General features: G+C 36.1%; 1 protein-coding gene across 1 annotated transcript in view; it reads right to left on the bottom strand.

The window, feature by feature from the left end:
* Positions 1-26,427, bottom strand: part of LOC145685940 (uncharacterized) — a 758,676-nt gene that overhangs the window by 322,964 nt on the left and 409,285 nt on the right. Inside the window, exon 2 of the mRNA XM_081758714.1 lies at positions 2,931-3,136. Within this exon, the coding sequence (XP_081614840.1) occupies positions 2,931-3,136 (206 nt within the window). The remainder of the gene's footprint in view (positions 1-2,930; positions 3,137-26,427) is intronic.

Below are 26,427 nucleotides of genomic sequence, written 5' to 3'. Positions count from 1 at the left end.
AAATCCTATTCTTCGATTTCAGTTTCACAAAAATTCTTATTCCATTCAGAGTAGCACAGCTACTGTATAGCTTTGGCTCAGTGCAGTGATTACAGTGGAGGCCGAGTGATTTCTAGTTTCTGTCTGCGTTGGGGCGTCTTCAATCACAATTTTTCTTTCATTCTATTTTTCTTTCTCTTTTGTCGTTTTTTAAAAATCAAAGTCTAATGTGAATTGTAGTTTCAGATTGTTGTAGTTTCTGCCTCTACTGTTTTAGAAAACTAACTTAACAAATTGATATTTTTACATCTACCAATTTCAAAGATTGTGTATCCTAAACATTGTTATTATCTGGAAATGTCCAGTTATTATCTGGAAATTTCATAGATAATACTTTATTTACTCTCAAATACAACTGGAAGTTGTTTTAATTCAAGAATATTATGAAGGCAATACTATAAATTTAGTAATGTACGTTCCAAAGTAGTGTGATATTCTAATGATCAAAAATGAGGGAAAAATGAGGTTGAAAAGATTATTTGTGCCGCTTGTGTGAACCAGGAACGACGCAAAGTGAACGAAATGTACAATCTAACTGTTCAAAAGTCCAAAATCAAGTTGCTTGGAATTGCACCCATTGTATCCGTAATGAGTCACAAAGAAACCATAGATGACAGGAACAAGACTAGAAAAATATGACGTTCTGCAGGGAAATGGGTTTGCACGTATAAAAGACAAGTTGTGATACAGCAGCAGGTATTACTAATGGTAGTCAGATTTAGAGGCTCAAAGTTAACCCATCGTGCTCAACGTTTGCTAGACTGTTAGGAATCAAGAACTGCTGCATTTGCTGCTACAGGAATGTACTATGATTGAAATACAAATTGACTGAAAAATCAAATGCGTTTCGCACAAGTAGCACATGTACACTCATGTCCAAAATGATTGTCGCATATCTATATAACTGATTTCTTGTAAGAATATAGTTTGATAATGATTTTGCAGGGTACTTTTAATACTGATACTATGTGTATAATCGGGAAATGCATATTTGTGGGAAATTTCATAGGAGAATAATTATAAATACAAAAATTAAAATAAGCAAAGCAAAATGTTGCTAAATGGACAAGAAAGTTTTGTTTGCGTTTTATTGCTCTTATTTACTGTTCTTTTCACATGAAATTTGCCATATACATGCCTTTGCCGATTATACACCTACTAACATTATAAGAAATACCGGGCGAGTTTGTTATCAATTTATATTCCTAGAACAACATATTTATGGACATGCGACAATAATTTTGGACATGAGTGTACAACATCGGAAGTTGATATTCGTACAAAATATATGTGATATTGCATTTTACGGGAAAACAAGAAAGGTATCCACCTATATCCACCTTGAAATTTGTTTATGTGCATTAAATTAATGTTCTCGTATGCAATAATAGTGATATTAGCTGAAGCAAACTGCAACCTGATGATATGTTCAATAATTTCAGGTACGATATCTATATCCCGGAAAGAGCTGTTTGATATTTCGCGTGAGGGGAAAAAAGCCTAACTATCAAAACTACTGCAGTTGTAACACATGTCTGGAGCACATTGTTACTGGAAAAGACATGGGCATACCTAAGTACAGTGATCGTAGTGTGTGGACAGGTTCAACTTAAAACGAAAATGAAATGAAATGAAATTTTTGACTTTTATGTCCCACGGTTATGCCGGCTAAGCTAAAGGATGATGAGAGTGGTATGAATAAAGTGGGACGAAACTGAAGAACCTCGAAGAAACACACGCACACTGTGTTTGTCCACCACAAAGCTCACCTGGCGCGAGCTGGGATCGAACCAGGGACCCCATGCACCAGAAGTGAACACTCTACAACTGTGCCACTGCAGCCCCCTCAACTTAAAACGATTCCAGAAGTGACTCTGGAATTTTCTATCTGTCCTCTTCACCAATTTTAAATGAAATGTTGACCTACAATAATTAAACATACGATCGACCCCTGCAACACAGAAATTAGAGTGCTAATTATTCTTACTTGGAAATCCTATTACAAGTATTTTCTTAATGTGAACTTGTAAAATGTATTTTGGAAGAAACGAAAAATACTTATTTACAGAAAAATAAGAAATTTGTGTCTGTTTCTGGTTGGTAGAAAGGAAACTTGATGAATTTATTATATTTAATATATTCAGTTAAAACAAACAATATCAAGAAAGTACGCGATCTAGACATATCTTCTTTCTTAATCTATACTACAACTTTTCCTAAAAATAACTTTATCGTTCATAGTACTAAACATATTTTGGGTAACTTATTTACGCAACTGCCCGAGTAGTGATTTTTCACTACATACCGCAGTGTTTAAGTCTTCATTGTCATTAGTTCTCTTGGCTAATATCGAGTTAGAGATTTGCCAGTATAATAGAAGGTAGTTCAAATTTGTACCGGTCATTGATTATATTCAAGGATAGACGTGTAAAATTAACTCTTAAATATTTGGAATCATATATTTATGACCTTTCTTTTAGCTTACCTTTAACTATTGAAGAAAAACATATATAGAAAATATAAGACAGCATTCGAGAAATTTTGTGGAGGGAGATATTTTTCTTCTTCAACCAGTGACGAAGCTTAGTTCGATCTTGAATATTTAACGTACGTTACAACTACCGTGTTAAATTAACGTCATGCTACAAATGACCATTTATCATAGATGCAATAATGTTGATGCATTATGCTTGATGAAACATGATTTTGCGTACGTATTTTGTCCAGATACATTTCAATTCTTTAATTTATACTATATACAGACCACCAGGTCGCTGAAAAGAAAAAATAATTATGTTAAAAAATAGTGTTGCACAGCAACAACAGTCTATTGACATAAGTTTAAAAAATAATATGATAATTTCATCTAAGTATACGATAAGATCACTTACATCAACCGTAATTCCCGCCATAAAGAAAGTCTTTTTGGAAGGCATCTCCCTTGGTGCGTATCTGTAGAACTCCACATTTCCTTTGTACCATTTCACAGCGTACAGCATGTCGTTCTCCAGATCAAACTTACAGAACAATAGAGCTGTTGTTCCATGTTTAACTGCTGCTGGAATCTTCAATTGTACGTTTCTTAACCCAACACAAACTAGAAGAGAAGATAAAATTATTTTAGAAATTTATTCGATGAATTGTACCACTAGAATTAGGAAAAAATAGGAACTTTTTATGCTAATTTTTAGAATTTGTAATGCAGCATATACTTTTTTCATATAAATTGTGTGTATATTTCTGGTGCTTGAAAAAGTTTATAAAGCGATAATTGAATCATCGAAAGAAAATATATTCCATATCAAAATTCTTACAATGAAACAATGCCAAGGGTACAGACTTTTCTTAGGGCACAGAATGAAACATAAATATTAGGTCGAGCTGGATGTAGAACTTTGTTCGTGGTCATCTAGTTTGTATACTTTGAACGAACATAGAAGGCGTCATAAGGATAGGGTAAAATGAAGGTGTCATGAGGATGACTTTGAGATTTTTTAAGCCAACAATTGAAGGGTTTGGTGCAAGAAGGAGGCAGCTCCACTTTTTCCAGTATGTAACAAATTAAACAAAAACGTTTTGGAGCCGCCTTGGTTTTCACGCAAACTCCTCCGTTTGCCGCATTTCTTTGAAACTAGCGGGTAGAGCTGCCTCATTCTTGTACCAAACGAAGCGCCTTTTTCTTTTGTATGTGATAAGATGTGCAATTCAATAGCGGCACAAAGTGGAGCTGCCTCCTTCTTGCACCAAACCCTTCAATTGTGGAAACGACCAAATCGATTAAATTTGACATTCTGAGAGACTGGTTTGTGTTTCTGAAAGTCTCGGGCGTAAGAAACTAAATATTTCATGTCTAGGAAAGCGTACGAGACTTTTATGAAATGGATTGAGTACACATTTTGAGGCGATTCAATTAGGTTTCAAACTTGAGACACCTTCTTTAGAGTTGACTTTTTGGGAAGACATAATGTTACCGAAAATTTAAATAAATGTTATTCCAAAAGCAGTCTAATGATTTGTCGACCGTTTTTATGTGCGAAAAAGTGACCAACTTACAGTTCAACTTGAATCAAATTCTCTAATTTGCAACTTTGTCTTTTACATAAAATTAGACACTTGTATTAAACGCGCTCAACAGAAGTTTGAATCTCAAGTGAAATATTTAGAACTGTAGAGAATAATATGTAGAGAATGGCTTTATCTATTACAAAAACTGATAAGGTATTAATGCAAGTATACACTCAAACGATTAAAATATGTACTGAAGACATTCAAGTTTAATTACATATAAACATTTGAAAATTAAAATGCAATCTTTAACCCCTTACCGCATGCCATGCCATATATGGCACATACCCTTTTTTCACTTTAGCTTTTTTGTGATTTACCAAAGGCATCAAATGACTGTTTTGTCTGCTGTGTGAGATATTGACGTGTATGAATAAAAGATTTTGGTGTCATCTGGCATGTTCTTTGTGAGTTGTAAGAGTGTCATACATGGCACTTACTTATTTCTCGTCGGAATTAAGTGAAAAATCTAAAATTCAAGTTTTAATTCATTTTTCAAGTTCCCATATGAGGATTTCCAATACGGATTATTTTTTTTTCGCTAAAAGAAAAAAAACAAGGAGAAAAGGGTTAATATCTCACGATTATGCCCTTTAGGCTAAAAGGAGATGAGTGATTGATTAAAGTAAATTATTATGGAAGAATTGATGGGATGAAAATGTGAGAGGAAACGGGAGAATTTGCATTGCGAGAGAAACCACGGACACGATGTTGTTCGCGTGATTTGGAATCGTAACCACCTGACACCCTAGCACAGCGGTGCAAATCTGTCTTCAATATTGAGGGTGACAAGAAAGACGATTTTTCCTTTTTCTTCTTTTGTTAAGCTATGTTCCAAATATTTATGAAGTTGAAAAATAATGTTGTGGAGGATCAGGGGAACAGAGTTATCTTGAGCATCGGGAGGCGGGCAGATTTGAGGCTTATTCTGGGGGGACATCAATTTCATCTCACTTTTCCTTGTGGCAATCGGACATAAATCATCATATTCCCCTCCCAAAAAACACATTTCAAATCGGATTATTGGGAGGGGACAGTCCCCCCAGTTGCAAGATTGGAGGGGACAGTCCCCCCAGTTGCAAGATTGGAGGGGACATGTCCCTCTCATCCCCCGGGATTTGCGCCAGTGCCCTAGCACCAGAAGTGTGAGTTACTGAGCCACTTTATCCTTCATATTTAGGAATGATATATTCCTTTAGAAAAAGGTGTTTACCGATACAAATATAACTTAAATTAACAGTAGTGGTAAGGTTTTATTATATATGCAAATAACTAATATGATATTAGAAAAAATATTAATATTTATAAAAATTTAATTGGAAATGCGCTATCATTAACTTTGTATGTAAATGAAGTAATCAAGTCACTGTGTTACTGTAATATGTGGACTGACATTTTTGTCGTTATTTCCAAATTCAACAGCTGATGTCATGTAAGCAGAAGGGTAATAGTTTAATATAGATTTTGAACCTAATGCGACCCCATTGGAAAAATACCTAGGTATAATTGAAACTTCTTGTATTGTAGGATGCTGTGAAATCTTCCACGAAATGCCACAACCAATAACTTCGTTGCGTTTTTAAAGGAGTGTTATAACTATTTATCACTCATATTTTCCGTTTTTAATTCCACGTATCTTAAACTAGAAAATATCACTTATGGTTGATACCCAAGCAAAAACATTCTTACTTGTGACTTACGCAGGTTATAAGAAACACACTACTTGTGGTTGTTAAGAGACCTTATAGGAAATCTCCAGCTAAAAGTATTAATAATGTAAACATTTCATGAGCAAAGTAAACTAAAATATGCACTTATGACCAAAATATCAATAATAAGTAAAGTGCAAGATGATTTAAGTATATTTTTAGAAAAAAAAAATCTTCCTTCAATAATTAAAAATAAACTTGATCATTTATCTGAAGAAGAGAATTTCTTTGTATTATTATTCTACTCAATAAGAATAATCTTACAATGAACAAACAGCATATAGAGTTAAATATGCTCTAAAAGTGAAGGTCGTGTTATTTGTTAATGCAGTTGGTCATGGGTAGCTTGGTTGGATTCAAGTTTATTTTTCCTTCTAGCAGAAAAGCTATGTTAGATGTGGACCTACAACTTAACGTAGAATCCGATCCAAGTGAGATCCTACCGAGATTCAAACTTGAGTCTTCCGCGACAATCCTTCCCTACGTGGTCACCGTGCCTAGCGACACATTTTTGCCAGCAGTTCTTTACTTTCCGTAAGCCTATTTGATTTGATAAGTCTGCAATTTGGCTTTGAAACAAAAGTTCAATCTCACAAATGACGTCGTTCAACCTATACTGTCGAAATGGCGTCCTCTGAGAGGGTGCCTCGTTTCTGGGTACAGAAAGAACTCACTTGGTGCTAGGTCCGGTAAATATGGAGGTGGAGCAATATTTCATACCCTAATTCCACTGCTTTCATCATGGATACACGGGCGGAATGAGCTGATGCATTTTCTGCCAACAACAGCACCCCCTTTTGTGACCAATTCACGACGTTTTACTTCAGTTTCTCTCGTAACTTAGGAGATGGGAATAACTTAATAGGTACTAGTAATAGTTTGCCCCTGTGGCAGGTAATCTGTCATGATGACCCCTTCACAGTCCCAGAAAATGGAAAGCAATGCCTTGGCGACAGGCTTCTGTACCCATGCCTTTTGAGAGGTGGTGGAGGAAGGGTGTTTCCACTGTTTGCTCATTTTCTTTGTTTCTGGGTCATAAAGATAAACCTTTCATCAATTGTCATTTGTTTGTCGAGGAAGTCCTCTTCCTCCACCTCACAGTGATGCAACATTTCTCTTGCAACGGTTTCACGATTTCTCTTCTGGAAAGCCGTGAGCACCCGTGGCATCCACCGTGCTGATACTTTCTGAAGATAGCTGGTTGTAAATGATATTTCAAGCAGACCTATAACTCATACATAACACTTTCAATGGTTATCCTCCTGTGTTCCATTATGATCTTCTCAACTTTCTCCGTGAAGTCGACATCTTCTGTGAAAGATGGTCTTCCAGATGTAGAGGCGACCGCGGTGACCATGCGTCCAGTTCGGAATTGCCATTTCCACATAGATACCATCTCATACAATGGGCGTTCATGCTCACAGACTTTTTTCCATCTCTTCGTGGATCTACTTTGCTGTTTTTCCCTATAGATAGAGGAACAGTTACACTCCGTGCATCAAACTTATCAATCATCGTACTTTCAGTGATTTACCTGCAAGGAAGGAAAAGGAAAGAAAGAAAAAATTGTTCTAACGAGTTCAGAATTTGCATTGTTAATATAGAAGACTTAACTACAAATTGCATGTGTGAGAGGTTCGTAGTTCGTTACCTTCTAGACCATTGCACTAACGTTTTGATACTACCTCGTATATAGCCACGAGGATGCTCTACTGAACTTTCAGTATAAATGTATCGCATCGTAAATATATTGTTGATTGGGGAGAGCCAAGTGAATTACAAGCTAGTGGAGTTCGGTATAGAAAGACAGATACAACGATATGTTTTAGCAAATGCACTGACCACACACACATCACATAGTTCAGCATGCATCATCTGGTAGAACAGTTTTCCATGTACTCATGTACTGTGGCATTAAGGATTTACAAAAGCGTAAAATGAGATTAAATTTGTTGTACATTCATGCTTGAAGTATAGAATGGAGACCAAATCTTTTTAGAAATTTTATTCTTGATTCTAACCTATACATGTGAGTAAGCCTCCTACACATTGCGTTAATATTGCGTGAACTAAATTTCCTTTCCCTCTGTGCTCGTAAAGTTGCATACTCACATATATAATTTTACTCTTATTGCGTCACAATGACGTCACTTGAAATTCCTGCCATCCTTCTTTTTCGTACTTTTTATATATATTTTTATCGTTGTGATGGGATCTGTTCTTTCCCTCGTTATTTCGACACGTGACCACCAGTTTTATACGCAGAGCATCACGGGTAAACAAGGTTATGTGGGCTGATGTTGTCCCGGCTAAGATGAAAGAATGAAACCCCAAGAAAAGAAAGTGACAAAGTGTAGCCCAATCGGGAAGAGATGACTTCAAAATTCTGTCTCGTAAACTTGAATTACGTCGCGTTTTCTCTCCCTTTCGATATTTACTTTATTTTTTATTTTTTCTGGAACACAAAGTGAAAGATGAAATACTGTTGAATGACAGATGGGATTTTTCCTCCAACCCTCTGTAGAAACCAATGTAAACAACCATTTTGTTTACGAAGATTCAATATATTAGAAAAGTTCGCAGAATTTCAGTTTTATATTCCAATGCGTCACTACTATTTTTTGGCGCAAGAAACCGTTACTCAATAAGATCATGATTATATAAGGCAAACTTTCAATAATATATTTGAAGGATAATATTTTAAAAATAAATAACTTCGAGGTTAGAATATTTAAGTTGGTACTAGAACTGCTAATTGTACATTTTGGAAAATAATTATAAGCATAAAACATGGCTTGAGATTTTTCCTTTAAAAACCTGAATTGAAAATACATTGTTTATTTGTTTACTTATGGAAGTTTAGCATCACTTCTCAGCACCAAGGCTATATGCGACATGAACCTACAGTTTAAGGTGAAATCGAAACCTTGTAATGCAATCATATTGAAGTGCACTTCCATCGAGAATCAAACCCGGGACCATGTGTATCAAAAGTGCGTGTGCTAGCTACTAGACTGGAAGGTGTGGGGAAGGGTGAAGTGAGTAAGATTATTGCTTGATAACCTTTTTTGTGAAGATGCAAGATGTCAGCTTCAAATAAAAGTATTGGTTGAAATTGTAATGGAAACCTTTAAGAGGAAGGAAGTTATATTATGAGAAGATAAAAAAAAAAAAGAGAGTTACAAAAATTATTCATCGGATGTACATTATTATTTACTGTGCGTAGCAGAAACATAAACATAAGGAAAAAGAACACTGAACATTATTGGAAGGTTCGAAGATAATAGAAAGAAGTGAAAGGTTGTGTGAGTGTACAACGAAAAATAACAAGGATAAGTTGTAAAAAGTTAAAAAGAGAAAGAAATTTTGAAGATAAGCGCGGTGGCTCAGTGGTAGAGCGTTCACCTCTGGTGTTTGGGGTCCCGGGTTCGATCCCAGCCCCGCCAAGTGAACTTTGTGGTGGACAAACACCGTGTGCGGAGGTTTTCTCGGGGTTCTCCTGTTTCCTTCAACTTTCTTCATTCCACCATTTCATTCATTACTCATCATCACCGTTTCCTTTAGCCTAACCGGCATAACCGTGGGACGTAAAACTCAAACATTTCATTTTCATTTCATTTTCTCAATTGCACAATGATAATCACATATTTAGTATGGGCGTCTCAAGTTACACATTTAGATGTGCTTTGAAAGCTCTTCAAAAAGAACGGTCCGATAAATGTCGTTGTACAGTATATTTATAAAGCTTGAACCGAAAAAGCCCGAGAAATATGGTTGTGTATTTAAAAATTTACGGCCCCAGCCCGAAGTGGCCTAAGTTCGCGGGCTCAACTCAATCCCGTGCAGACCTCTAGCTTGGTTGCAGACAAGGGCCTAAGAAGGCATATATGAGGATTTTAAGACAAATTGAATTAAAACTTTGCAAAATATTGTATTATCATAAAAAATACATATAACAATAAAAAAATACATATAAAAATACATATTCATAAAAATACATGGGAAGCCACATGAACATTGGGGCCAAGGCCTCCTCACTCCCCCAGGATTGGCGTTCATGTAAAATATGTAAGTTGTACTACATTTATTTCAATATTACAAATTAGAATATGGGTAGCTTCTATTAAAGTCACTATTAACCGTCAAGTTGATAACGGTTTGAATCCATTAACGAACTCATCGTAATAGTAACTCTAGCTATCTATTGCGGAAACAAAATTAAAAAAAATCGCTTCCGTTAAAGAGTTAACGTGTGGAGTAACGGATATATTGACGGACGTATGTAATAACATTACATTTGTAGAAGCCCCACTTAAATATTACTAATAAACTAGTAAGTGTATAAAGGGAGAAGTTTTGTTCTGATTGTAGCGTCCCTTTCAGCAGTGAGGCTAAATGAGACGTGGACCTACAGCTTAAAAGATTTCAGTTTAATGTCTCACGATTATAACCTTTAGCCTAAGAAAGACGGATAGTTAAGGCGAGTGAATAATGATTGAAGAATTAATGAAATGAGAATGTGGGAGGACACAGCAGCACCCAGAGAAATCCCACAGACTTAATCCTCACTCACCAGAGATAAGCGCTCTATCCCTGAGTTACTGTGCTCTTCAGCTTAATGTGAATCCAAATCACATGAGCTCCCAGTGGGAATCGAATTCGGGTCTCCCACGCAAAAGGCATGTATACTAATCATTCAACCACGAGGAAGTTCATAACATGAAAATACAATCTTGAACCATTGAATAGGTAGAAGGTAAATAGGTGGGGGAAGAAGATGATCATAGTTGATAGACAACAATAAAGTAATAGGACACGGTGGTTTAGTGGGACAGCGCTCAATTCTGACGTAAATTGTCCCTGGTTCGATCCTAGTCATGTGAGTTTATGGTGAACAACATTCTTTCCATCGGTTTCTCGGGAGTTTCCAGTTTCCTTCCACATTCTCATTCCAAGATTTTCCCGTAATCATTTGCTTTCATTAACCATCCATCTCTAATAACGTGAAGAGCACAATCGTGAAGCATTAAACTATAAGTTTATTATTATTATTATTATTATTATTATTATTATTATTATTATTATTATTATTATTATTATTATTATTATTATTATTATTATTATTACAATATTGCAGTGGATAATTCTTGCATTTAGCGGGAAGCTAAGTTTCTCCAAATGATTTGCCAACGACAACAAAATACTTACAGTATTGGTTACATCCCGTTTAAATAAAGAGATTGGTAACGAGTGATAATAAATGCTTGACATAATTATGAATGAGTGATAATAATAATGTTTGGTTTGTTTAGAATTTAACATTCTTCGTCAACATCAAGTCTATATCAGTCCTAGACCTATAGCTTAACATTGTAGAACACGCCTGAAGAACACAGTCTGTGAGCAAATACATTAATGTGGGCTTCTAATCTCACGAAACCCAAACTTAAATCGAAACCAGGTCTCTTCCACACACGGTTCACGTGCTACCCATATAGCAAGGACGGAACGCTTATAATATGTCGAACTGCGTGGCGTTCTGGCAATGATATGTATAAAACTGACAAAATAGTAGTAGTAGTAGAGGGAAAACGTATGGGTGAAGATGAAAGACGTAGAGAAAACTGGAGGGTAAGGTACCACTTAATGTACTTAATCAACTTGATCCTCAAGACTGGAGTACAGTACGGCTTAATCACCATATCCCTAACTAATTCGGACAAAATGGTAAATTTATTTATGATTATAGTCTTAGACACAGTGGAAAACCGGAAAGATTTTTGGAAGAAAGAGCGCCAAAATTTATATATTTAAAGATTCATCTTCAACATTCTTCTGACGATACAGAGAAAAATTATAATAAAAGACAGTTGAAGAATTCTAACTAGAGATCTTCATGTTCTGAATCAAGAATCCAAACTACTACCTTATGTAAACTTGAGATGACAGATAATAAGAGCTCCCTACCAAAAATAGCACTAGCAGACCCGTATCCACGGAGGGCTAGGGAGCCGACCCCCTAAATTTTTACTAGTCCCATAAAGTTTTCACGGTAGGGTTATAAATGAACTATAACATGATTGGATCGATACCCCCCCCCCCAAATTCTACCTATACCTCTACATTTTTGCTCTGTCAATAGGTTACCCACTTAACACAAAGAATAAACATTAAATTTAAATATGCATTATTTAGAAATACCTTCTATTGTTGAAGCATAATGGTCTATTCTTACATATTATCAGGTTATATTAATGCATTTCGTTACTATTTTCATGCAATACACACATTGTATTTTATTTTCTAAATGAGATTGACATGTTGATGAGGTCTATATCAGCTAACAACATTACTTCTGAATTTCAAGACTGGATTTCACTGCTTCGTAGTGCATCTCTCCTCATTAAGCTAAATTAACACCGAAAATTATGTAATTCAGACTATAGGAATCGAAGTTGGAAACACACTTGTGAGAAACATGTATGGTGACAATTTGACAGTTTCATTAATGTCCATTCGAATATACAGTAGGTGATGAATTTTAAATGCGGTTACGAGATGTTTTAGGAAGTAAAAGTTATTTTCGTTTAAAAGCATATGTCACGTTTGTTAAAACTCAATTTGAAAAGTTTCATTCATGCAACGCATCCGTTATCTTTATCCCAAGAGCTCAGCGGATTTACTTCTGTGTATATAGTATCTTGTTAATGTACGGAAGCTTTCAACAAAAAATTAAAACGTACAAATATAATACGCTTAGATTATTTCCAAGATTACTGGGATTGTAGAACATAAGTGAATGAAAAGCTTTATCGAAACAACACTTAACATTATTAAACAACAAATGCCAGACTGATTCTCTGAAAATCCATTTAAACGAAAGAAAACTCCACGTTATCCTGTTTGTTATATGTACCAACATGGTTAAGGAACAATGGTGGTTGCATAACAAGAAGGGATTTATTAGCAACGGTAATGTAGTCTTCCTTACGGTTAGTATTATAACTAAATTGTAGTGCCTGCTTTCCACTTCAAAGATGAAAGTATTTCTGAATCAGCATAGGAACCGAATGACATCTTCAATCTTAATCAGTAATTTTTAAGATAAGTTTTTGAGAAACAGTCTAATATACAAATGCTTTATCTTTTTGTATAGTATGAGTGGCTTGGGCAAACATAATGGTAAGCACCACTCCCGTTTAGGTGAAATTGGTTGTGATCGAACCACAGAAGAGTATGTAGCTAGTTTAATTTTGTGTACCTGCAGATGTCAGGGAAAGCTTATTTGATATATGTCACAGCATTGAATCGTATGGGAATGATCAACGTTCTTTACAAGCTTACTCAAAAGTTAGAAAATGTAACATACCATTATGTTCGCCCCAGCCTTAAGTATGTCAAACGATAAAAACTCGAATCACTAGTATTAATTATGAATTACAGAACTTTGAGATTGATTTTTTTGCATAAATATGTCTTAGACTATATTATTTGCAGCTTTTGGACTATAAAGCACTATTACTTTTTTATATAATAATAAACATAAAGGATAGAAACAAATGTATTAACAATATCAGAGTGTATTAAGATTTCTCAGACGTGCTACCGTTTTAGAGACTTGCAAATCATGTGAAATAAAACACTATTTACTTTGAGTGTACCACCAAGTATTTTCGGCACCGAGAGTCTATGACACATCACTTACAGATGGATGTTGATCCGAATCGCAGAAAGGAGATCTAGCTTGAAACCATATAAAGGAAAGTAAGCCTAGTTACTAATCAATTTGTTAATGAGCCCTGAAAATATAGTTACTAGACTTCCATCAACATGTCCGTTTAAAGGAGGAATTTGTAATTAAACTTTATAATAGAATAAAGTATTTTACAAGTAAAAAATAACTTTAATATAAAATATTATAACTTATCTCGAAAACGTAATTGTATAGCGTATGCATAAGACTAAATAATTTGATTAGTATTCTTTGTTTGCTTCCTGAATTGCATGTTCGATTCGCAATGAAAGTATACCAAACTTCAAGTAATTGTTTAAAATGCGCCATACATTGCCTGAGTGTTGAAATGCTACTATTACTACTACTAGTAGAAGTTCAAGTACTACTACCACTACTATGACTGCTACTAGTAGTAGTTATACTATTACTACTAACAATAATAATGCTTGCATGCACTGCAGTCCTTCACTTCTTATTTATTCTCTTTCTCTTATTTTTCTTTTACCATTTCTTTTATTTCTGTTTCCTTCTATATAATTTCTTTCTAACCACTCTCTTAATAATTTGGTTTCCCCGTTTTAATCATCTTTAATACTGTTCCTACTATAACCAGCACTTTATCATGTGTTTTCCGTTTCCATTACACATATCCAATTTCTCCATTACTCCTTTCATCTATTATTCCCATTTCGACAATCTAGGCGGTTTATCAAATAGCCTAATTTATATTTTGTACTGCAATACTCTATAGTACACACACACACACACGCGAGCTCCTTCGTGGCTAAGCGGTTAGCGTACGCGCCTTTGGCGTCGGAGACCCGGGTTCGATTCCCGGCGGGAGCTCATGTGGTTCGGATTCCAAGTTAATTAGTAGGTCTACGTCTCATATAGCCACGCTGCTGAACGGGACGCTAAACTAAAATCAACTCAACTCAACACACACACACTCGCGCGCGCGCAGACACACAAAAATAACTTTTTATCTTGTATATTATATATTCCAACAATATTTCTGATCAATGTTGGTTGCAGAATAACAAGGGATTTACAGACCATAGAAACAGAAAATCATGCTTGTAGGAAAAGAAATGAAATCAATGTGTATTCAGGGAACTACATACCGATATTTATATTCATGAATGTGTGTTTTCGTGCGAAGAGAAATGTTTTTGATGTAGAAAAGAAAATGTTATTCATTCACTACAAATAATATCTAAAAATAAGTGAACTGAATTGATCAAGTCTTTTCTCCTTTTAAGAAAATGATATTCACTTCAAAGGTGTACTTGGGAATACGCGAAGATAGAAAACAGAAATAGAATTGGTCTCTGAGATGTACTTTGTAAGTGGAAATACAAAGTAAAGAATTCTTTAAGAGATAAAAATAATAACTGAAAACTTTTCAGACTAAACTCAAGACTCAAATGTGAAATTGAACTATGTAATAGTGTTTAACAAGAAAGAGGATATGGTAAAGAAAGAGTATATGTAACGTATTATATAAAAACTCTAAGGGATAGAATATGTATATCTGTGTGCATTCAGAAAGCAGTGAACCGATTTCACAGACACTTTGTTAATATTTTTATTGGAATGTCAAAATAGCTACAGGTTATCATTATTATGCGTAGACTCCATAGACCTGATAAATAGAAAAATAAGAGTGGAGATGAATCGTAATTTTGGAAAGCTAAATTAAACTCAAAACGCTGTTTCCCACCATCTTTTACAACTTTAGCTGTGATACTAACAACTAACAGACTAACCGATCGACAGCAGACTGACTGACGGAAAGAGTCGTTGTGTAACATTTTCTTACTTACGCATAGCATTTAAGAGGTGCATAGTTGTCTTCAGGCCAGAACATACTGGATTCAAGTAGCCCGACTTAACTCAAAGCTTTTGAGTGAACAAAATTGACACTTTCGGTAACACAGTATTATCTAATATCATAAAGTCTGTAAGTTCAAAACGCCTAAGATCAGTAGGGCACCTTATCCACATGAAAATTGTAGAAATGTCTATTTCGGAAACAATGGCAAAACTAGGAAGAAATTGGCAATACCAATAATGAATGTTTTTGGGTCCAGGCGGACCAATGCCAAAACTCTGACGAAAATCACTGGACCGATATCACTGAGTTAGTCTTTGCAAACTACAGCACAAAAAATGCTTTCTGTTGTGCTGACGCCATCTTACTTCGGACTGTCTACAAACTGAGAAGACACATTGACTGACACATAATGGAGATTTTCTAAAACTCTAGGTCATGACCATTCAAACAACACTCAATTTCCTCGCCGGCAAGTCCCATGTTCCGTAATTATTACTGTCCACAATCAGGACAATCGTTTTGAAACATTGTGTATATTAGAAATGTAAATAATATCATAAAAAAAAATTAATAAAATGTGGGTATGGAAGGGGACAACAAAATAGTGAGAAAGACAGATGTCTACTGTAAGCACAAATGTTAGACTGATACTACTAACTTTTCATATTGAAAATAAAAATTATCTTTCATTGATATTGATAAGCCCATACAGCATTTATATCATAGATAATCAACTGTCTCATTATTTAGTTTCTTATAAATTAAATTAATATTTAAGGGGTTTGCGCTATGTAGTTAGAGATCATTTTTTGGAAAATTTGATCGAATCCAAACCCGGATTTTGATTACCATAAATGTTAAACTAAAGATCTGTCCCGGAAAATATTTTACATACTTGCTAAGCAGATCAAGTTCGAGCACAATGCTAAGTTTGACGAAGATTGGATAAGATCACCTGAAAACGTTTAGAATTACTATTTCATGAAAATTTAAAATACGTCCAAACATCAACCTTGATGGCTCATAACTCGCGGGAAGAGAAAATATTTGAACTCCTTTGGTAGATCCAAGTTTGATTAAGATCAGTTGAGTTATACTGAGAACAATGGTAAATACACGGAGAAAATTGCATAATCCAGCGGCATGTAAATGCTGTTTTTACAAGGTTAAGCGCGTCACCACAATAAGTAATGTTGGTTCATCCGTAGTACGATCTACACCACCGTCCAGCGAAAATTTTGTATTGTGGAACCACCATTTTAAATCTAGAATTAACGCCATACCAATTCCGACGGTGGTAACTTACGTATATAATGTTGTTACCACCTTTCTACGACTGTCTCCTCTTGGTTCCTTCTAAATCTGGCTCCCTACCTTACGAGAGTAATAAGACGTCATATCTATCATTCTGTGAGAAGGAAAGAGAGGAAAGATTTTTTTAACACGAAATCCAGACGCCGAACTCCAGACTTCGCATGGTGTTCCCACCTGCTGTACTTTTATACATGAAATTACATTACTTAAGGAGCGCACCCGCGTAAATACGATGTATCCACACGGAAATCCTAGTCCTTTTTTTCTCAGTGTATTGTTCTTATGATATTGATGGTTCAGAAAAAAATAGATGAAGGATAAAATCTAACGCATAGCAACACGATAGCAGTGATTAATAATAGACTACAAGCTAACAAAATAACGCGTGCAGTACACTAATAAGGAATAACTAAGCTAAGGTGGATAATTCGGTCGAAAACATTTTTTTCCGGTTCTATGGTGAATTTTTATTTTTGCAAGATTTAAATTTATACTTTACCTAGCTTAAATACTTTTCAATGGAAGAATAGATCGATGGAAAATATTTGAACTCCTTTTCAGGCCCGTATCCAGGGGTCTAGGGAGGGCCACCCCCCTAAATTTTTACTGGCCCCACTAAGATTTTCACGGTAGGTTTGCAAATGAAATATAACATGGTTGGATCGGGCCCCCTTAGAGTTTTGGGCTGGCTACAGGCCTGCTCCTTCCCCTCTTGGAATACGCATGGGAGATGAACGTGAGCTTAAACGGCATTGAAAGTGTCACTATTCATCTCAGCATCCCTAAGAACTATGGAATAGATACTACTATCGGACGCCAACGAGAGATAAATTTGAACTTAAATGACATCAGAAGTCTCATTATTTATCTCAGCGATTACACAAATTATGGATTGGATACCAAAGTCGGTCACATTCGTTTATTTTTCATGTCGCCCCCTCATTCTCCTCCCCATTCCAAAAATGTGCTTAAAATATAAGTTAGGTTAATGTTTACTTAAGTGCCATCACAATAGGCGGAGAGGTCAAGGAAGAATTAGCGAGAAAACTTCGTTATATATATATATATATATATATATATATATATATATATATATATATATATATATATATATATATATATATATATATATATATATATATATATATAATATACCAAAATCAGTCTGCCGAAACTACGAAGAACTGATATGTTGGAGAAAGATCGGGTCAAAGGAAATAGTGCATTATTGGACCTGGAGATTCGATTTATATATAAATTCTAACAGTACAGGCTCAAGACAAGAATGCCAGAAATGTGCTGTGTTGCTATCGGAGCCATGGAGAATTGGCAGTGATTCGAGGCCATAACAAAACAGGTGGCAATTTGCCGGCGTTACGAAAGCGGTATAAATTGTGGCAGTTGACAAGCAGTAAGGCAGAATGTGGAATCTCAAAGCCCGGATATCACCAAAGGTTGAGAGCTATCCTAGGAGGCAGGATCCTTGGAGCAAGAAATACGTACGGCATAAACGACAAAGGAGTGAAGTAGGAGGTCGGGTGGAACAATCATACAGTGCGTGTATGGTAATGGAGGACAACACATACTAAGGCTAGACAAGACTGAAAATTATACTGGTAGGAAGAGCAAATGAACTTACATTCACAGCAGATGCTTAAAATGAAGTCCCCTGGTTTCGATGCAGACATGGCATCGCCGTAATAAGTTTTTTCTTGTCCTGACGAAGATGCCAGGTTTCGTGCTAATGATATCACAGGCAGCGAGGATTCGTGCAAGTAGGGTTTCTTAGTTCAGTACAGGTGTGTCTTAGACGAGAGATTTTACGTAATCCCACAAGAAGAAATCAATTGATTGTAGATTAGGGGATCGTGCCGGTCAAGAAATAGGATCTCCCCCTTCCGATCCACCTATGCGGGAAGGAATAGTCAAGGCATTGACAAGCAATACTCCAAAGTGTTATGGAGCCTCGTCATTCTGAACTCATATATGTTGATGAACATCAAGAGATACATCTTCTAATAATTCAGGAAATATTTCTTGCAGGAACAATGCATACACTGGTGCAGTTAAGCGAGGCGGTAAGAGATATGGTCGTATATGCTTGTCACCGATGATACCTGCCCAGATATTTAATCCAAATCTCTGTTGATGCCTATGCACAATGGTACTGTGGGGATTTTCGTCGGCTCACACATGACTATTTCGGCTATTGAAGACAACCTCTCTCGTCAAACAGGCTTCATCTGTGAAGAGTATCGGGGCATGAAACTGCGGGTCGTGCAAACAGCGCTACATTAGATAACTAAACACCACACGGAGTGCGAAGTCTGAAGGATACAGTTCTTGATAGGTGTGAATGATAGCGTTGTAGTTGTTGTTCCCCATGGAGTACTCTCCAAACAGTACTGTGATTAACCACCACTTCATGGTCTAGTGCTAGTTCTAGCGCTAATGTTCTAGTGCTTATCGAAGGTTGTCCTGTCACACGATCAAGAACCTATTCTTCAAGGTCCGGAGTCCTGGTTGTTCGTCTCCTTCCACGGTCGTGACGTAATGGGCGTAAGTATCCCGTTTTCCGTAAACGCCGAAATAGCTCGAAAACATGGAGTACTTTGGATGTCGCCTGTCTGGATACATATTGTGAAACAACCTTGCATCTGCAAGACTGTTTCCATTAGCTAACCCATATACAAACACCATATCTGCAAGTTCTTTAAACGTGAACTCCATTTCACTCCCGTACTAATCCCGCTACTGACCAAGAGCACAGACAACGCACAGATACAGATACTGAGAGCTTCCCACAGAATAGAAACATGCCTTCTTCAGTTTAGTGAACGAAACACTTCGTCTACCAAACGACGACGTTCATGACCTCCGGATATTTGCCTCCGGTACGAAGAGTATCCATTTCCTGTGAACATACTATTTTGCCGCCATTGTTCCCCATCGATTTGTACGTGAATTTTATCTCCAGGTCCAATAATGCACTATTTCCTTCGACCCGACCTTTCTCCGACAATTCCTTCTCTCGTTCTCTCTCGTTTGTATTAGTCAATTGTAGTTTGGCGGGCTATAGCTCGGGATTGCTGCATTTCCGAAATAGGGATCCGTCTCCCGAATTGCTTTCTGTGTCCATCCTCCCGGTACGTTTTACTCAATGTTTTCGATCTCAACCAGTGCTGTCATATGAGCCTCCTTGTGCCGCCACTGTTTCTAATCGATTTGTACATAAACCGAATCTCGAGATCAAATAATACACTATTTTCTTTGACCCACCTTTCTCGGGCAATTCGTTCTCTAGTTCTATTGATTTTTATCATATTTTGGTACATTTTCGGCGGGCTATAGATCAGAACTGACGCATTTTATATCAACATCTTATCTTAAATAAATTCTTTTGTCATTCTCCATCATCACTTGAAGTTTGAAACATCAGTAATGATACACCCTGTATAATTTCTTTGTGAAAATTAGGTGGACGTTGTTTACTGTGCTAAAGTTAAATAAATTAATGAATAAAAATCATGTGAATCAATGAGCTATTGGATGTTTAAATTCTGGACATTTCTTTTAGATTTTACTTTAAAACATAACCAGAAATCTAGCACTGTACTTAAAAAGTTTTGTAACATCGTGAAATGTCAAAAATTGTCTTTGCATATGTTAAACAAACAAAATCACTCTCACCAGCCACTTGATTCACTGTTTTATGTGTTGTAGCGGCACGGTCTATTTTAAACATCATTTTGAAAGTAATGGGGTTCTTTGCGCCATCTGACGTTTGACACATGCAGTGTTTACTGCACACGTGGAACATACGATCTTCCGTCAGTCGATTTCTCCTTACACACACAGTTACTGCTATTTTATATACACATCAGGAAATTTTCACCTGAGACTGAAAGTGAGAAGATCGTAAATCCACCACACTTTTAAACCACTGTTTCATGTTCTTTCTATATTTTTGGCAGTGTAAGATATACAAAGTGCATTAAAAATACATAATTCGTGTTGAGATTTGGGAGATCATTTCTAAGAGTAAACAATCTCATTCTACAATATTGTTAGTGTTTAAGGAAAGAAAGGGCCCAAAGATGACACTACAGCAAGTTGTTGAACTAAAATAAAATTTGTTTGTAAGTTTCAATTCTCATGAGCAGTTTTCGAGAAAAACAAGAAAAATATTTTTTTGATTTGACTCTAAAGCTTCTCACTATGACACTAACTAGATGACCCAAAAGATGTAGCCCAAAATTATAACTACCACTTTCAAACTTTAGGTTTTGTTTAGCGATAATATTATCAAAATATACAGATACACGCCATCTGTATGGACATAGTAGGACTATTTGTATAAGGACTTAGGACAAATTTCTTACTACTTGAGGAGCTGTAGAACGAATGTGTGCAGTAAATTGAACAGACAGTGGTAGTGTAAAATGAGCAACTTGTCTCATTTCTTAGTAGGCAAATTGCTGGCGCTAGGTTGTGTGCTGCGAGCCTGACGAAAGATGTAAATGTGTTGAGTGCGTCGCAAGGAACATTGTCCAAGGTCAAGATGGCCTACAAAACTCATTGCAAAACCAGATGGGCCAATACTAACAGTGAAACAGGCGTCAGAAGAAAACTCTCTGTGGTAGATCCTGCCGAAGCGTCATTCAGAATCGCCATACTACTGTAGCGCAAGTGACGGAGAAACTGAAGTAACATCTCTCACAACCTGTACCGATAATCACAGTCCACTCTGAGTTAAACGACATTAACGTTGGAGTCAGGTTGCATCCGGCAAACCGCTGATGTAAGGGCCATAATGCTTAAGCACGACGCCAATGATTCTGTAAATATGTAACATGAACTGCTGATGCCTAGAAACTTGTGATATGGTCGAATGGGTCACGTTCACCTTATTTCAAGCCACAGTCCGTGTTTGTGTATGGTGGACGCCCACAGAGATGTACGATCTACAGTGTTTCTTCCAACCGTGAAACTTGGCGGTGGCTCTGTGGGCCGCTATGTCCTGGTGTACAGTGAGACCTGTATTGACGTTTACCGATTGCGTCAATGCCTGTGGGTTATGTATCATTTGAGGAGACCATGTGCATCGTGTGTTCCAGATATTATTAGCGGGCAGTGAGGCCACACACCAGTTGATAATGCTTCACTCACACAACTGGAGCTGTTGCAACGTGGTTTCAGGTATATCGGGATAAAACTGAGCATTTCGCCTGGTCCGTCCGATTTCCGATGCTGAACATAATTGAAGATGTATACGGCTCTGATTTCGATCTCCATCCTCTCTCATGTCACTGACGAGTAATGCAGTGCACGCCGAATAATGTGAAATATTCCACTTATCATTGACGACCTTTCTGACTGCATTAGACGTTGCATCAGACATGTTCTGATAGCAAAAAGTAGTCCAACGTCTTGTACTTTTTGAAAATATTTCCTGTTAAATTGATAACGATGTGTATGTCAATCGAACAGATCACGTCAAACTGGACAAAGTGATGTACTTGGGGATAAATCCTCGTGAGTAGTTTAAGAGAAAAAGATGGAGTTAAAATGAATACCGTTCTTTGCCAATAGGATGTCACAACAACCCAATATATAAGAACTTCTTAACCTTTACGAGTTTGGCACCAGCGGTGTTGATTTCTGTATAACTTTAGGGGATTTCTTTCAGGGAGTTTGGTGTTTAATTGCAATATATTCAAGCAAAGATTGAAAGTAATATATCTAGGTTTTGGAAGACCCAAAAAGACTTTTGAGATGAACGGTCCTCTTCGGTCTCCCAGGAGGACCACCCATATTTTGAAATATTCTAGTTTTATGAAACCCAGGAGACTATATAAAATTCTTATGACATTTTAGATACAAAACAAACGTTTTTGCACTAATAAATAAATCTGACACATTAATTACTTTTTGTACTTTCAATGATGATTCACTCACAAATGCGCCAACTTCATTTTCATTTGAGTCCAAGAACTAATATTGTTTCACCCAATTATATAGTGAAGAGTGGCATGAGCTATTTGATGCTTTATCCAAATTTCAGAATGTCCGTTCCTTACATCCCTAAAAATTACAAAATCTATGAAGCAATGCAGTCTAATACAAGAATTTCGCGACCCGTCCGTTTACTTATTACTTACCAGTAGGTTGCTGTATTAATTCGTAGTTTAAATACACAACTATTCATGTGAACTACACTCAATGTAAAGGAATAAATATCTGTCAAGGAAACTCGTAAGTCAAATTGAAATTCGACTTTAAAATTACACAGACTTGCTTTTTGCTATTATCAAATTGAGGGAGTTAGCGCAACAGTGGTCTAACCTACATTTTTAAAAATGGAGAAAAATCAAGTTAAACACATGTGGTGTTTTGTAAAATATATGTATATACAATGTATGACACATTCAACCACTTGTGCTTGCTTTTGTTGTATTGTACAAAAACCACATGTGTTTAAGTTTAGCTTGATTTTTCTCCACTTTTATAAACGTGGGTTAGACCACTGTTGAACTAACCCCCTCAATTGTTTCACTAACACCTATGTAAAAAAAAGTAATCCCGCTTTTTGAGTATTCTTTAAAGAGCGTTGAACGATACATATGTAGAAAAGATAAAATTTAACAAAGTTTATTGAGCTGAGCGAAGCGAAGCTCTTATACTCGGGTTAGCCGTTTGGTTGTCCGCGAACTCCTCCTAGACCGTTTGGCCGATCTCAACCAAACTTAGCACGCTGATAGAGTATGTTGTGCTGAGTGACAACATAGGTCGAAATCAAAAATCCGATGTACCATCGAGGAATAATCACCGAAAAACGCTTCCTCCTAGACCGTTTGGCCGATCTCAACCAAACTTAGCACGCTGATAGAGTATGTCGTGCTGAGTGACAACATAGGTCGAAATCAAAAATCCAATGTACCATCGAGGAATAATCACCGAAAAACGCTTGCATAGACTTAACATGGGGAAAAAGTTTTCACGCGATTTTTTTGTCAACAATTAAAAATGGCATTTATTATTGCATAATGGCCAGGAATGATTACATAGTTTAAGCTAGCTCAGCTCATTTCATTGCAATCGGGTACATCCATTGCATTCCTAGTATTTAAGGAGATCATGGCACACAAGGTGTTTCAAAACAACACGGATAACGTTTGAGAGTTGATTCCTGACATCAAGATAAGACGAAAAGTATAGACTAACCTGAGTGCAGAAATTCTTCCTTTCGGACAGGCTGCCGTAAACATGAAGAAATGAATGTTAAAGGTCCATTGCTCCAATACTATGGGCTCTACCGTAGTCGGATCAAGACTTTATTTAGGAACTATTTAGGAACTAGTGTCTTCTTCATACCGCCACAGAAGGAAAGATGGAAGGAAAGTGAGGAATAGGAAGAAGAAGAACACAGGTGATCGATAATTTGAAAAATGGTAGAAAATATTGAGAGTTAAAAGAGGAAGCTGAAAATTGATAAACATGGAAGAAACATTTCCAGACCCAAACTTAAAAGCAAGAAGAAAAGGAAAAAAAAAAGAAAAAACTCATTAGACCCAAGACGTGCCAAAAGGCAGAACGTGGCAACTCGTCTTTTAAACATGCTAAAAACCCATCGCGAGGCTATAAACCTGCGCACCTTTAGAAATATGTTTGCTGGAACACAGATTGAAATGAACCCAATCCGGGTAAATTATATATATGTACTGTATATTATATATAAACACATATACTGTATATATATGTAAAACACATGTACGCTTGTTACTGTAAATAATACATATTTGTTACTACATGTGAGTGTGCATGCAGTTACATCTATGAATTTTATATGGTGAAAAAAAAAAGGAAATTGCCACTTGTGTTTATTATTTGTACCTCCCACACCATCCACAATAGTCATTCCAAACAACATATTCGTTTTCACATAATACCTACAATGCTATTTAAAAAAAAAAAAAGATCAAAAATAACATGCGTATTGTTGTTGAACATTCGTCCTCGTATTTACTTATTTGCATTCCGTTTTTGTATTTCTTCTTGCCTAGAGGGTTGGAAAAAGAAATGCGAGAGAGACCTGATGGTAGAAACAGACCTGCTCTCTCTCTCGAGACTCAGATACCAATTCGCACACGCCATAAATTATTCATAAGCACCTCTACATATTTATCTTAACTTTGTCATGGGGATTTATTTTATATTAAACATCTTGTCCGCCGGTCTACTCTAATTTGCTTTATGCCACTTGACTCACTGTAGTCAACTACAAACCCTTTTAAATGGCAGTATTTTTTGCTAAAGAAGTGAAAAAAAGTAGGAACTGAAACAGGACAAGTATATAAATCATTATGCAAAAGGAAATGACAAGTACTATTACAGACAAAGTAAAGTAAATCTATCAAAGCTTAAGATATACCTATCACAACCAAAGATTACATTCTTCTGAAAGATTGGACTAATAGCAGAAGGGAAGTAGATCTTCTACTAAAAGGAAATCAAGATTATTGGCAGAGAATCAGGAAAAATCGGGAATTTCATTATGTAAAATTTATGATTGTTAGCAGAGAAAAATCACGAATTGTACTAAAAGAAAGTCAAAATTATTAGTGGATGCAATTCTGCAAATTCTAGTAAAGGAAGTGAGGACTATTAGCAGTGAAAGTCACAAATTCTACCAAAGAAAGCCAAGACTATTAGCACAGAAAAAACGGACAATTACTTAAAATATTAGAATTATTAACATATTAAAATTGAGAAGTTAACTAAAACAAAGTCTCTACTAAAACATTAGCAGAGAAGAATAAGGCATTCTACTAGAAGCGAGTCAGAACTCTTTGCAGAGAAATATAAGAAACTCTAATAACAAAATGCCAGAAGTATTATTTTAGAAAAATAAGGAGTTATACTGAAAGAAAATCAGGATTATTAGTAGAGAAAATTAAGCAAATCTACTACAAAGAAAATTAGGATTATTATCACAGAAAAACCTGCGGTTTTACTTAATAAAAGTCAGTAGAGAGAAATAAGTATTCTACATGGAAGAAAGTTAGCAATTTTGTTACAAGAAAATCATGATTATTAGCTGACAAGAATCAAAAATTCTACTTAAAGGAATAAAAAAAACTATTAGCAGAGGAAGATTAGGAAGTCAGGAGAATTCGAAGGGGAAAACTTAGGGATATTACTAAAAACAAATCAGGAGTATTAGCAGAATAAACCAAGGATTTTTTTTTAAAAAGAAAAGTACATCAGAACTATGATATTACAAGAAGAAATAATAAGAAATTCTACTAAAATAATTTTATTTTAGTTTACATGTAAGCACCTCGAGCGTCCACATAAATAGTTATTTGTACAGCTAGCTGGTAAGATAATGTTGACTGTCTATCTGGAGTGTGGTATCCTGGATGACTGTAGATCATGGCGTAACTGGCTTATGTTCGTTGCCGTCGTTCTACCATGTTCTACATACGCTTTGCAAGGCTTACATCCGATAAATAAGAGGCCAGGATAGGAGGAATATATCAATCAGAGCAGAGCAGGATACAGTGCTTACGGTGGTGTGGAGACGCGCGTTATTCTGCTGGACAAATCTTTTTGCAAATTGTTCATAATGTCGGAGGATATTAGTAACTGCATCACGAATGTATTTATTAATCATGCTCACTAAATAAAATGATATAGAAGTGAAAGAGGTGTGTAACTTATCCCCA

The sequence above is a fragment of the Thermobia domestica genome, chromosome 5, assembly GCF_964235325.1.
Source record: "Thermobia domestica chromosome 5, izTheDome1.hap1.1, whole genome shotgun sequence".
NCBI classification, from domain to species: Eukaryota; Metazoa; Arthropoda; class Insecta; order Zygentoma; family Lepismatidae; genus Thermobia; species Thermobia domestica.
This window is presented reverse-complemented; position numbering and strand designations above follow the sequence as displayed.